At 37.2% G+C, this 12,997-nt stretch overlaps 1 protein-coding gene across 2 annotated transcripts in view; it reads left to right on the forward strand.

The window, feature by feature from the left end:
* The window catches only part of LOC145286423 (uncharacterized), a 117,535-nt gene that overhangs the window by 71,333 nt on the left and 33,205 nt on the right, over positions 1-12,997 (forward strand). For both annotated transcript variants that reach the window (XM_080135342.1, XM_080135343.1), the window contains 2 exons: positions 6,784-6,876; positions 10,637-10,754. In XM_080135342.1, the coding sequence (XP_079991468.1) occupies positions 6,784-6,876; positions 10,637-10,754 (211 nt within the window). The remainder of the gene's footprint in view (positions 1-6,783; positions 6,877-10,636; positions 10,755-12,997) is intronic.

Below are 12,997 nucleotides of genomic sequence, written 5' to 3' on the forward strand. Positions count from 1 at the left end.
ATAGATGTCAACGAATGATTTAAGTATGTGTTTAGGGAGGTCATTGATGTAGATCAGGAAGAGAGTTGGGCCCAGGATTGACCCCTGGGGGACTCCAGCATTTATATTGCAGGCCTCCGATTTTTGTCCATCGACCACTACTCTTATGAGCCTATCGGAGAGAAATGATTTAATGATTGAGAAAACATTTCCCGTTATACCGTAGCTGGAAATCTTGTGAAGTAGACCCTTATGCCATACCTTGTCGAAGGCCTTTGATATGTCAAGAGCAAATGCCCTAGAAAGAAAGCCTTTGTCAAGAGATTCACTTATCCTGTGGGATATAACTGTCAGCACATCTGCGGTAGATCTTGCAGAGCGGAAACCATATTGTGTGTCACTAAGAAGGTTATTCCTGCTGAGGTGGTTGACTATTTTTCTATTTAATATGGATTCCAGCAACTTACTCATAACACACAGGAGACTTATAGGTCTGTATTGAGAGGGAGATGACTTATCACCTGAATTATTAAATATAGGACAAACTGAAGAGGTCTTCCAGGGAGTCGGAAAGCACTTCTCCTTAAGGCAGCGCTTAAATAGTTTCGTAAGTATGGGAGCAAGTTCTGTTTGAAGCTTTTTTAACACTATAATTGCGATGCCATCAGGGCCAGTTGCTTTACTGGAATCTAGGTTCTTTATTAGCTTGGCGACCTCATGCATGGATATTTGTATGCTACCCAGCTTGTTCTGTGTTATAGGAGGAAATATGGGGAGTTGATGGCCTTCGTCGCATAGGGTAGAATTAGCTGCAAAGTTCTTTGCAAATAGTTTGGCCTTGTCTGACGCTGACGAGATGACCTCTGGTCCATTGATAATGGTTGGTATAGAACGCACACTTCTGTTCAGGATCCTATTTGTTATTTGCCAAAACTGGTGGGAACCAAGCCGCTGATCAGCTACCTTGGATTTAACAGACTGGGCATATAGCTCTCTTGCATTTTCTATTACTCTTTTACAGTGGTTGCTGGCAGACCTGAAAGCAGCTTTAGTTTCAGTGCATCTATTACGTTGGTAGCTATGGAAAAAGTGATTTCTGTGTGCGATAGCAGCAGCACATTCTGGGGAGAACCATGGCTGGCTCTTAGGTTTTTGTTGAAATTTTTTGGATGGTATGAATTGGTCTATGCCTACAATTAACCATTCGGTCAGATCTGATACTATAGAGGACACATCCTTTTTAAACATGGAGTGCAGAGGTAAATCAGATATGAATGTACGGAAGCTATACCAGTCAGCCATAGAGTATCGGTATACAGTACGGTGGAGGGGTACGTCTGGGGGCTTCTTACATTTCGTTTTTATCTTAACTGATACGACGGAGTGGTCGGAGGATCCTAGAGGAGAATGAACGGAACATGAACATAGCTCAGGGGAAGTTGATAGAAAAAGGTCTAAGAGGCTTGCATATTGACCGGGTGTATCGGGGACACGGGTGGGTTCGCGAACAATCTGAGTGAGGTCATAAGCAATGGCAAAATCATGACAAAACCTTCCCTCATCGTCTGTCTTATTTGAATGGGTCAGCCATTCCACGTTATGGACGTTGAAATCACCACATATGTGGATGTTAGCCGAGGGATGTGAAGACAGTATGTGGTCAATTTTCTCAGATATGCTCTTAAAGATAGTAACTCCGCTGTTGTAGGGCCTATAGAGGGCAAATATAAATGCAGTGGTGTTAGCAAGTGCAACCCTGAAGCACATATTGGGTAAATTAGGATCTTCTCTAGAGATATCCCTGCCACACGGAAAGCCATCCTTAATGTAGGCACATATTCCATGCCCATGGCGATCTTGGGGGTCAGATTTAGCTGTTAAATTTGAGTATCCGTTAATTATGAACTCGTCTAGGGTAGTGGTCGGTCCTATTCCAGTTTCACTTAGAAATAATATGTCCGGTTTCGTCTCCTGTAATTGGGTTTCAACCTCTGGAAGGTTGGAACGTAGACCCCTGATGTTGGAGAAGGAGACCTGGTAGTAGGGGTCTACGTTGAAAGATGGGGTTCTAGGTTTAATCGAGTTTTTATTCTGGATATATTTCATGTTGAGGTTTGGGGATTTGTGGAATAGGTCGGCATACTTGGTTAGAGCAGTACAGAGAGGGAAAGTAAGAGAGAAAAAGACAGGAAAGTTTTTTTTTTTTATTAATAGTGTTTTCATTTAGACGAGTGTTTTTCGTGAAAATTTGGCAAAAGGGCGACCATAAATTGGAGTTCAGACGAGCACTTGATATGTAATTAACAATAGAGCAGAGACAGGTTCTTAACGTTTCTTCTGCGGGAAAGAGGTTGCAGGGAAGAGAAAAGAGCATTCCGTACTGGCTACGAAGTCTATTTTTTTTTTTATTAATGGTAGGGTAAGATGCTTCTAGCATCTCCTGCACAAATGATGCAATTCTAGGACGTACTTGGCTCTTATACAGGTAGAGAATTGCATCGGCAGTGAGATATCTACTAGAGCGGTAAAATGACGCGACTATTTTTCTAGCGACATTGGCCACGAATTTAATGTAAGTGTTCCATTTCAGGTCAAGAGTAAAGGTCAGACTAAGAAGTTTGTCAAAACATGGAGCCACCTCAAAACGAAAGCTATTAATTTCACTTGATGCCAGATGGAAGTTAGAGCATTGATAATGGAAAGATAGAAGCTTGCTTGTAGATGCATTTAAATAAACCAGACACCCCTTTCCTCATTGCGCCACGTGCTCAAGATTAGAGTAGAGTGAATCAGAGAGAACTTTGTCATTTATGACCTTTGACGTGTTGTCATAGATGGTAGTGTCGTTAGCGTAAATGTCTACGAATGATCTTAGGGTGTGATTTGGAAGATCATTGATATAGATCAGGAAGAGAGTTGGGCCCAGGATGGACCCCTTTCTTTTTACAAATGATTCACTAGATATATTTTCACACTCCATTGTGTCACATTGTATAATAGTCACTCCAACAAAACCTTACAACTGGATTTCATGTGGCTCACACTTTCTATTTCTGTATGGTAGAACCTGCATTTATTGTCATCGTTGATACAAGGCATCTTAAACGCATTGGTCATTAAGCTTTGATTTGCGTAGCCATTATCATCCTCATAGTGGAGCGACCAACTTTTCAGCCAGTCTACAAGATCTATCGTATGTATACATTTCATGGCGAACTAATCAAGAATATACTTGGCACGTTATTGGTTAGCTTATATTATTTCAGTTTCTTTTTTCTTTTCTTTTTTTTTGCAATAGAGAAGATATTGGCGTATTTCGGCGACTTCTTTGGGTTGTTTCGGTGGGAGGTTTGATTTTGTTTCTATCTCATTTGTAAGACAGTTTTGTCTGAAATGTTTGGCCAGTTTCGTGATGGAGGTTGTTCTGCTGCCTCTTGACACTGATTCCTGTATGTTACTCTGTACAGTGTGAAGATTTTCTCATGATTTATTATCCAGTGTATTAATGTACTTTTGGGGCTATTAATAATACCACAGCTGTATGTTATGACGAGTTGGCCCTTATTTTTGTTTTAAGCTGGGTAGATTGTCATTTAGTATAGAAAATAAAGATTTTAATAAGATATTACTAAACCCTTTGGGTATTACTCTTAGTAACTTGCTTAAAACAATTTAATTTAAGTTAAAATACGGATGTATATATATATATATATATGTATATATGTATATATATATATATATATATATATACACATACATATATATACTACTGTTTAAAAGGAACTTTGTCTGTATGTGTATGAGTTCCTTCTCCATGGCCACAAAACGGCTGGGTTATGCGCCTATAAATGTTCTTAGATGAGTGTTGCATCGGAATGTCTTCGATAAGTATCGATAATCAAAAATCGAAATAACCAGATGAAAGAAGGAACAGGCGATTTTGACCAAAGTTAACATCTTACACACTCTAACATCACAAGTGCATTTGAGAAGTTTCATTATCACACAACCCGAACGGCCCAACGTATAAAATTAACAGTAGGTTTTTTGACATAACAGGGGTGGGTTCGAAATTAATGTTTTTGCTTAAACCACAATTAAATCATGATACTTGACTGTAGTATTTTAAACGTTAATACAATATATTATGTCTAAAATAATTTTATTAAATCAACAGTAGGATTTCTGCAGTGTAATGTGGACTATAATGTATTGCGCACTAAGATACTATGAGGAGACATTTAAAGTAGCCTTCAGGTGCAAAACTATGTGGGCCTAACTAGAGCAGTTGATCAACCGATTTAATTGAAAATGGGCGATTTTCCCGATTTCGATGACAATAAAAATATGAGAGCGTGATTCGTTGATCATCATTTAATTCTGGCCAACGTCGGGTCTCTGTGTTAGTACACACACACACACACACCCACACCCACACACACACACACACCCACACACACACACACACACACATATATATATATATATAATATAAAACTGAATGTCTGCGTGTGTGTGTCTGGTCACGAATAGGCTCGTATATGGTTGACTATTTTAAAGAACTGATCACATATAATGATAGATGTATCGAGACACAGGACTGGGTATGTTTGATCTGGCAGAACGGTGGTTCATAAAAATTATGGGGTCTGCGTTCGCGCCTGGTCCAAAAAGTATGGAAATAAAACATTAAAAAATTTGAAAAAAACGTTTACAAGTGTTTTTGATATAGATGTGCATAATAATACTTTGATAAGTATGTTTTAATTTAAATAGGAATGGTATAATAAAATTGTGGGGACTGCGTTCGCGCCTAGCATCCATAAAATGGAAAAAGGCACACACTTTAATAAAGACTTTTCATATCTATCTGCGTAAGTATACTTTGATAATTATGTTTCAGTTTGAAGAAATATGGTATAATAAAATTATGGGGTGTTCGTTCGCACCTGACCTCCATAGAATGGAAATATGTCAATAAGTTTAACAAGGTTTTTTAATATAGATCCACAGAATATTGTGATAAGTGTTTCAGTGCTAACAGATATTGTATAATAAATTATGGGGTTTATCTATTTTATTTTTACTTTCATCATATTTTGCTTTGGTTTTGATACTCCCAAATTCGAAGCTATCTCTTTACAACCCTTCCTTTTCATAACCTATCATACTTTCATAAATCAGAGTCCATTTTCTATAGGCTGTTTTTGAACCCAGTCAACAACGCGTACTTTTGCTAGTATATATATATATATATATATATATATGTATATATATATATATACATATACATATATATATTATATATTGCTAGTATATATATATATATATATATATATATATATATATATATATACATACATACATATATATATATTTTTTTATTTATGTATGTCTCGGAAGTAGAGTGAAAAGCATATCTTATTTTTCTTTTATTAACAGTATCGGAATCTTTTCTTTTTTCCTTGTACACATTTTTGTGAATTATTCCATGGATTTCTGCCTTTGGATTATTATGAACCATCTTCTTCCAATTACGGGATTTCCTTGGATTTTACTTGTACGAATGGAAATTCTTTTAACTTTCTTGAAGTTTTACATTTAAATTTTATCGTCACTGGATTTTTTATCTTCCACCAGACTATCCATTCATGTGTAATCACCTTTTTCTTCACCATATTCCCTCTGCTTACCTTTTTTTTTGTTTTCAAGTAAGATCTTTGACTTGCTTGTTGGTTCATCAAATACTTCTGCATGTAAAATCCGATCCCGCATTTAGCTAATTCTTACCCTCTGATGAGAAAGAAAGTATTTTTTCGAAACTCCGCGGATTAAGGACTATCCATTTATCTAGTGTTTCCTTTTCAGATTAAATATGTTTTTAACTCATTTCAAAGTGTTTTTTTAACATATTTTATTAACTGTTTGCTCATATATATATACACACACACACACACACACCCACACACACACACACATATATATATATATATATATATATATATATATATATATATCCTCAGAGCATAAAAGGTGGAATCGCATAGAAATTACTAGTTGCTCATGAGTGAATATAATTAATGATGAATTCATCTATTAATTAGTTCCTTAATTTTGTCTCATATTTTGAACTTTACTGCTGACGAAAAAAAAATAAATAAAAACGTGATTGTATGTTTTTTATGTATAATTATGATATGAACAATTTCTATTCTCTTCATTGTTCCCCGCTGTGTGTTTGATATAATTATTTTGTAACAGGTTCTAATCGAGTTGTAAAAACCTTAATGTGGAAACTCTCTCTACCTCTTGATTTACTGTATATCGATTTAATGTCCCCATACTTATCATGATGTTATGTTTCAACTTTTACCTAGGTGTCAATCCTCCGTGTTAATGATGAGCTGATATTGTTTCAGAAACGATCGTTCTTGGAGAGTATGTAAATGATTATTCCTTGAGGCCACCCGAGGATAAATGTTAATGTGTGTAGGTAGTCATTTGGACAAAAGCGTAGAAATCCTTGGTAGTTGAAATTTAGTAAAATTAGATTATTTAATATTTTAGTTTATTAAGAACTTGAAGTATGTATATATGTATATATGTATATATATTCTCAGATTAAAAGATATCGAACGTCATAGTGATGTATATTTGTTAATTAATGACTTTTACAATAGGAGTTGTAACAATTATTTTTATGCATTTAATTTTAAGACCAAGGACATATGCAGTTTTATATGTGACGTTTTCATGTTTACTTGTATAAGTGACTCAACTATGCCATCATTCCGTTTATTCTAGCTGAGGAGAAACCCTCTTACTACGACTGGATGCATGGATATCTTGGAGGCTATCAGCACCGATGGAAACACAATTCAGATGTTAGATATTCAGGTGAGAATGGTATTCCAAAATTGAGAGTGATCAGGAAATGTTGAATGTTTCTTTAATAAGCGGCGTGTTCTCAATCTGCGCCAGGACATGCTTGCTAAAACTTACGATTTGGAGAGATAGATACGCCATCTTAGAAGTTTCCGCCCAGACTTTACAATTTAGTGAGGGATGATCTCTTCTTGTCCCTACATTCCCTCACCGAAGAGACGTTGCTATTCTTTCTTCTGTCCATCGTTCTTTTAATATTAGGTACACGACTGAGCTCCAATATCTGCTTTCGCTTTATAAAACATCCACAGAAAGAACTCGTGTTATAATCTTTCTTATAATCTGTCACATGATATAATTATGGAAAATTGCATTGTTCCTTTTTAACATTGCGAACACCAAGCCTGTCCTCTTTTTCACTACAAAAGCTCTGTCCTACTCTAACCAAGCCTGTCGATCTGTTCCTCAAACCCCCAAAAATCATCATGAAATATCTAAAAAAACCCACAAAAAACACGAATAAACCTAGAACTCCATCCCCCTACTACGTAGGGGGATGGAGTTCTAGGTTTATTATCTAGGTAGACCCCTACTACCATGTCTCCTTCTCCAACATCAGGGGTCTGCGTTCCAACCTTCCAGAAGTCGAAACCCAATTACAGGAGACGAAACCGGACGTACTCTTTCTAAGCGAAACTGGTATAAGGTCGACCACTTCTCTATATGAGTTCATAATAAAAGACTTTGTGGTTTAGTGGAGGATGCCCTTTTCTCTTCCCTGCAACCTCTCTTCCACAGAAGGGACGTTGCGAGCGTGTCTTTGTTTTATCGTTATTCCATGACAAGTGCTCGTCCGAGCTCCAATCTCTGATCCCCCCTCACCAATCTTTCACAATAAACACCCGTCTAGCTAAAACCACTGTCAGTAATTTCCCCCACTCTTTATCTGTGCCTAAATCAAAACGTAGATTCCATGAACAAAGCTTCTTTCTGAGAAGTGCACGCCTGTGGAATTCTCTTCCGTTTTCCTGTTTCCCACCTGACTACAACTTGGATGTCTTCAAATCCAACATGAACAAATTATTGATTAATCGTCCCCCCTTAAGTAAGACACTCTATCAAATCTCCAATACCAACTATTACTACGATATTATCCCATTGATTATTGTACGCACAATAACCCTTATCTCCGAGTGGCTTCCAGGCTTTGATAAGTGGTTACCCCCCCCCATCTAAAAAAAATAAATAAACGCCCAGAAAGTTATTTTGATAAACTTCGAGGAAGACACATAATCAACGTTTTGTTAAAGTTGCCAGGAAAATATTTGGATTATTCAACGGTTCAGAAATTACCTAACTCCTGGTACAATTCTCCAGTTATATAAAAGTTAAATACTTCCTAAGATGCCACAATAAAGCTTCTTTCCTTTAATAAATATAATAAACCTTCTAAACTACCGATTGCTAATGATACACTCCCTGAATGTGATACGGCATAATCCCGTTGACACACCGGTTCCCGCTGTATCACCGAAGTTAAGCAACGTTGAACCTGGTCAGTACTAAATGGGTGACCATTTGGGACTTTCAGGTGCTGTATGTGCTCTCCGCTTATCTCGGCATTGTTTCCAGTCATCCTGGTCTTCTCCTTGCCACTGGACTCAAACAGTGCCGATTCAGGAGGGGTGTGGTTGGTGATTGCGCAACCCTTGCCTCACAATTACCCGCGCTACTGCCCCTAAAGGGTATCCTTTGTCTTTCGAGACTGAACGGAAGCATAAGGATGAGGACTTCCTGAATATACTTCGTTCAAATTCCTAGGCTTAACATTCACAGGCAACATGAATTAAAACAAATATATAGAGGTAATTGCTAAGGCTGCCGTGAAGAAGGATGGCTCTCTCTACCGTGCTAGAAGCTTACTCAAGCCTGAGAGTATCCTGTACTTCTACAAAGCCACTATTCACCCATGAATGGAATATTGTTACCACGTTTGGGCTGTTGCATCTACCACTAGTCTCTCGATCCTAAACAGAGTTCAAAAACAAGTTAACAACCTGATAGGTGCCGCACTATTAGTAAAACTCCAACCTTTGTCTCATCGCCGAATTGTGGCACCTTTGTGCTTGTTTTACAAGTATTTAATGAAAGGTACTCTGATGAACTCAAAACTCCTGTACCCCTACGATGTAGATACTTCGACACACCCGACAAGCAGCAAAATCACACTTCTACACTCTAGACATTCCTATATGTCGTAAAGCGTTCTACTAAGATAGCTTCTTCCCTCGAACTACTAGACTTTGGAATTCCCTGCCGGGTCCTAGCTTCCCTGACTGTACTGACACGCAGAAGTTCATATGTAATGTGAACAGGCATCTCCGTGTCCAACTCCCTACATATTATCCCTGTAAATTCGGTCCCAGGTAGTAGCCCTTTACGTCAAAGTGGCACTGTGCCTTGTTTAGAGGTAAAAACAACAACAACAACAACAACAACAACAACAACAACAAAATCTAAGGAAATGCAGCTTGGAGTATTCTTTCCTGCAATGACGGATTAGAAAATAGTATTCGAAATCTATAATAGTCAGGGATCATCTATTTTGTTCTTTACATCATTTTCTCACTAATGTCAGATGTGACACAACAAAGTTAGAAAGTGGAGAAAGTTAAGGCAGTGCCCTTCAAAGTGACGCATGCTAGCATATAAAACATTACCTGGGTAGCCCCTCCGGCATTCCCCAGTTGAGGAGCTTCAGACAGTTAACAATAAGACGAGAGACAAGTCCTGTGAAAGTTGATCTCCTAAGACTACCTAGAAGGAATGCCTCAGCCTACTCAACAAAAGGCCACTTAAATGACCCAATTTCTGTCGGACTGATTATCGATATCGGAATCTAAAATGGCATGTGTCAATGGTCGGGGCGAGTGGCCAAATGAATGGTGCGAATCGTAACGCAATAACGTATTAGATGCAACTATATTTCTAGTCTTTGGTAAACTCCCCTAATCCAAGAATAGGTATATCAGCTGGCCCCATAACATTGATTTATTAAAATACAGAATCAAGAAGAAGTGTTCAGCTATTTAATATTGTAAAGATGTACCAAGTGATATGTTTTGCGTGTTATTTTTGCAGATTAATCCTTTCGTTTTCGTTTATGCTAATCATAATAAATAGAAAGTTTCTCAATAAGATGAGGAGAGATCTTATAGCTTAAACCATCAAAGCAGATATAACATCTGTGAAAAAACGAAAATAACAAAAATATATAATTTAATAACCGGTAAACTTTAATGGTTACGGTAAGAGAAGAACGTGAGAAAAGCATTGCGTGGACTACAAATGGTTTTATATTGTTTTTATTATATATATATTACTATATGAGGAAAAATATTCTTTAAAATACAGTTAATATTATGCGTGTTAAATAAAGAAAAACACGCTTGAAATGTGCCAACATTATATGAATAAGCCGAAGCTGAAGCAAAACAAAGTTGTGACCATTTTTTACCTGATGGCCTGTTTATCTAAAAACGAAGCGTGCTTTTCTCAGTTGTACATGCATAATACTAAATGGATTTTTAATGGAAATGATTCCTTATTAATAGTATATAAAAATAACAACATGCAATCATTTCCAGCCCATGCAAACTTTTCTTGTGTACTTCTCGGGCCGATCATTAAATTTCAGCCTATATGCGAGTTTACATGATATTTTTATAACTTTAATATTAAGGCATATTTTTCTTTTCCTTTATCATTGTAGGATATACCCGTGGTCTTTGAGTTTCAGTATCTGGCAGAGGCATTAAAGAAACAAAGAAATTTCACTTGTTTATATGGAAATGTCGTTAGCTCCCATGACTACCTTGGAAGAAGGAAAGGTAAGAAAAATATAATATAATACATAAAATAAATGATTAAGAAGACAATTATTACCCCCCCCCCCAAAAAAAAAACTTAAGATAAAAATGACAAAATGCAAAATAAAATATTTATTCTGTCATTGCTAACCAACAGAGAGTTGCCACTTTCAACCGAGAGATGTGTCTGTAAAGCAGTGTGGAACTGAAACTTAACCAATAAGAGCTTCATTGAGAGATATAATATGTTAACACCTTGCAAGGAAACAAAGACAAGGGCAGAATTCGACTCACTCTTTTTTTCCAGTGAAACAACATACATTTATTTACAAGTACTTTCCAGAATAACGCCCTGTCTCTTATTCAAAAGTCTTCTTGTACTCCAACATGCGCAACAAGACTCTGCTTTGTCGAACACGTGGTACTCTGTCTTTTTCCGGTTATGTTTAGGACGCGTCTTTTCCTGTCGTTCTCGGGCTCCCTCGTCTATCTCTGTCCTCTCGGGTCACATTTCCTTCTTTTATAATCATTTTTCTTTCCTTCTTCCTGGCTGTGACGTCACCTCGCACACGATTGGTCATTTGCATATGTTGGCTTTTATTGTAGCTGCTGCTGCTATACGCGCGTCTACACTCTGTTCCAATTACATGAGAATAATATGATGGATGTGTAATGTGAACCTTTAAGATAGACTTAAATCTGATAAATTAATGGAAATGTGTAATGTGGATAGTATAGGGGGATTCGTGTAGAAAAGGAAACTTCAACAATATGCAACCATACATAAAAAAAGAAATAAAAACATAATCAAATTAATAAAAACGTTAAATACACAAGTGCGTAAATAAAAATTGTGATAATACATTGAAAGAATACATAACACAATAAAATCCTTCTTAATCAGGAGTGGAATCCAGGTTGTCTCGACGTTCGTACATCTAAACAATATGATATAAATGCGGATGTACCTCAGGGGTCTATCCTTGGACCTTTATTATTCCTAGTATTCATAAATGACCTGATAATGATAAAATTGTCTCTGAGATGGGTATATTTGCTGATGACACCATCCTCTATAACAGGCACGAGGGGAAAACAAATGAACACATATCTAAGGAAATGGCAGAAGCACTGGTGGAAGACCTCTCCAATCTGTAGTGGAATGAGGACAAAAATGGATGATCACATTCAACGCTGCCAAGACTAAATTTGTTTCCTTCAATAATTACAAGAAACTTTCTCTACCACCAATAGCCATGGCCCAAAATACACTATCTGAAAGTACTTCTTTTAAACTCCTCGGTCTTACGTCCACAAGGAACATGAACTGGAACAGATACATTGAGAGCATTGCCAAGGCTGCTGCGAAGAAGGTGGGCTCTCTCTCTCTACCGTGCTAGAAAGCTACATACGCCTGAAAAGATCCTGTGCCTCTATAAGGCCACTATTTGCCCATATATGGAGTACTGTTGTCATATTTGGGCTGGCATATCTGCTACTAGCCTCTCACTTCTGAACAGGGTTCAAAAGAGCGTCGCCAGGTCCTGAACTGTTATCTAAGCTTCAAATTCTGTCCCATCGACGAAATGCTGCATCCATCTGCCTGTTCTACAAGTATTTTAATGGTGAATGCTCTAACGACCCACATGCACTTGTACCTCCCAGACGCAAATATCTCTGACTAACCAGACAAGCAGCTAAATCCCACTCCTACAGAGTCGCGATCCCGAGATGTAAGAAAGCCTTTTATTCCAATAGTTTCTTTCCCAGAACCGCTAGACTTTGAAACTCCTTCTCGGATTCTGCTTTCCCAACTGTACTGACATGCAGAAGTTCAAGTGTAATGTGAACAAACATCTTGCTACTCATCTCCCTTCATAATATCCCTGCAACTTATGTCCCTGATAGAAGCCCCCTACTTCGAAGTGACACTGTGCATTGTTTGGTGTGAAAATGTAATAAAAAATAAACAAAACAAATACAATTCAAATACAAATTGTTTTCTGACAAATCTACCGAGAAAAATAATGAAATATATATATATATATATATATATATATATATATATATATATATATTTAAAACGATAACCATTTATTTTTGTTTTTTACTCACGTTCATCCCTAACAAAGCACATCGTCACTTAAGGGGCTACTATTTGGGACCGTATCTTGGAAAGATTAAAAAGATGTTGGTTTACGTTACATTTAAATTTCTACATATCAATACAGTCAGAAAAACGGGTAGCAGGAAGGGAATTCCAA

The sequence above is a fragment of the Euprymna scolopes genome, chromosome 10 (genome assembly GCF_053919585.1).
Source record: "Euprymna scolopes isolate OS-2025 chromosome 10, ASM5391958v1, whole genome shotgun sequence".
NCBI classification, from domain to species: domain Eukaryota; kingdom Metazoa; phylum Mollusca; class Cephalopoda; order Sepiida; family Sepiolidae; genus Euprymna; species Euprymna scolopes.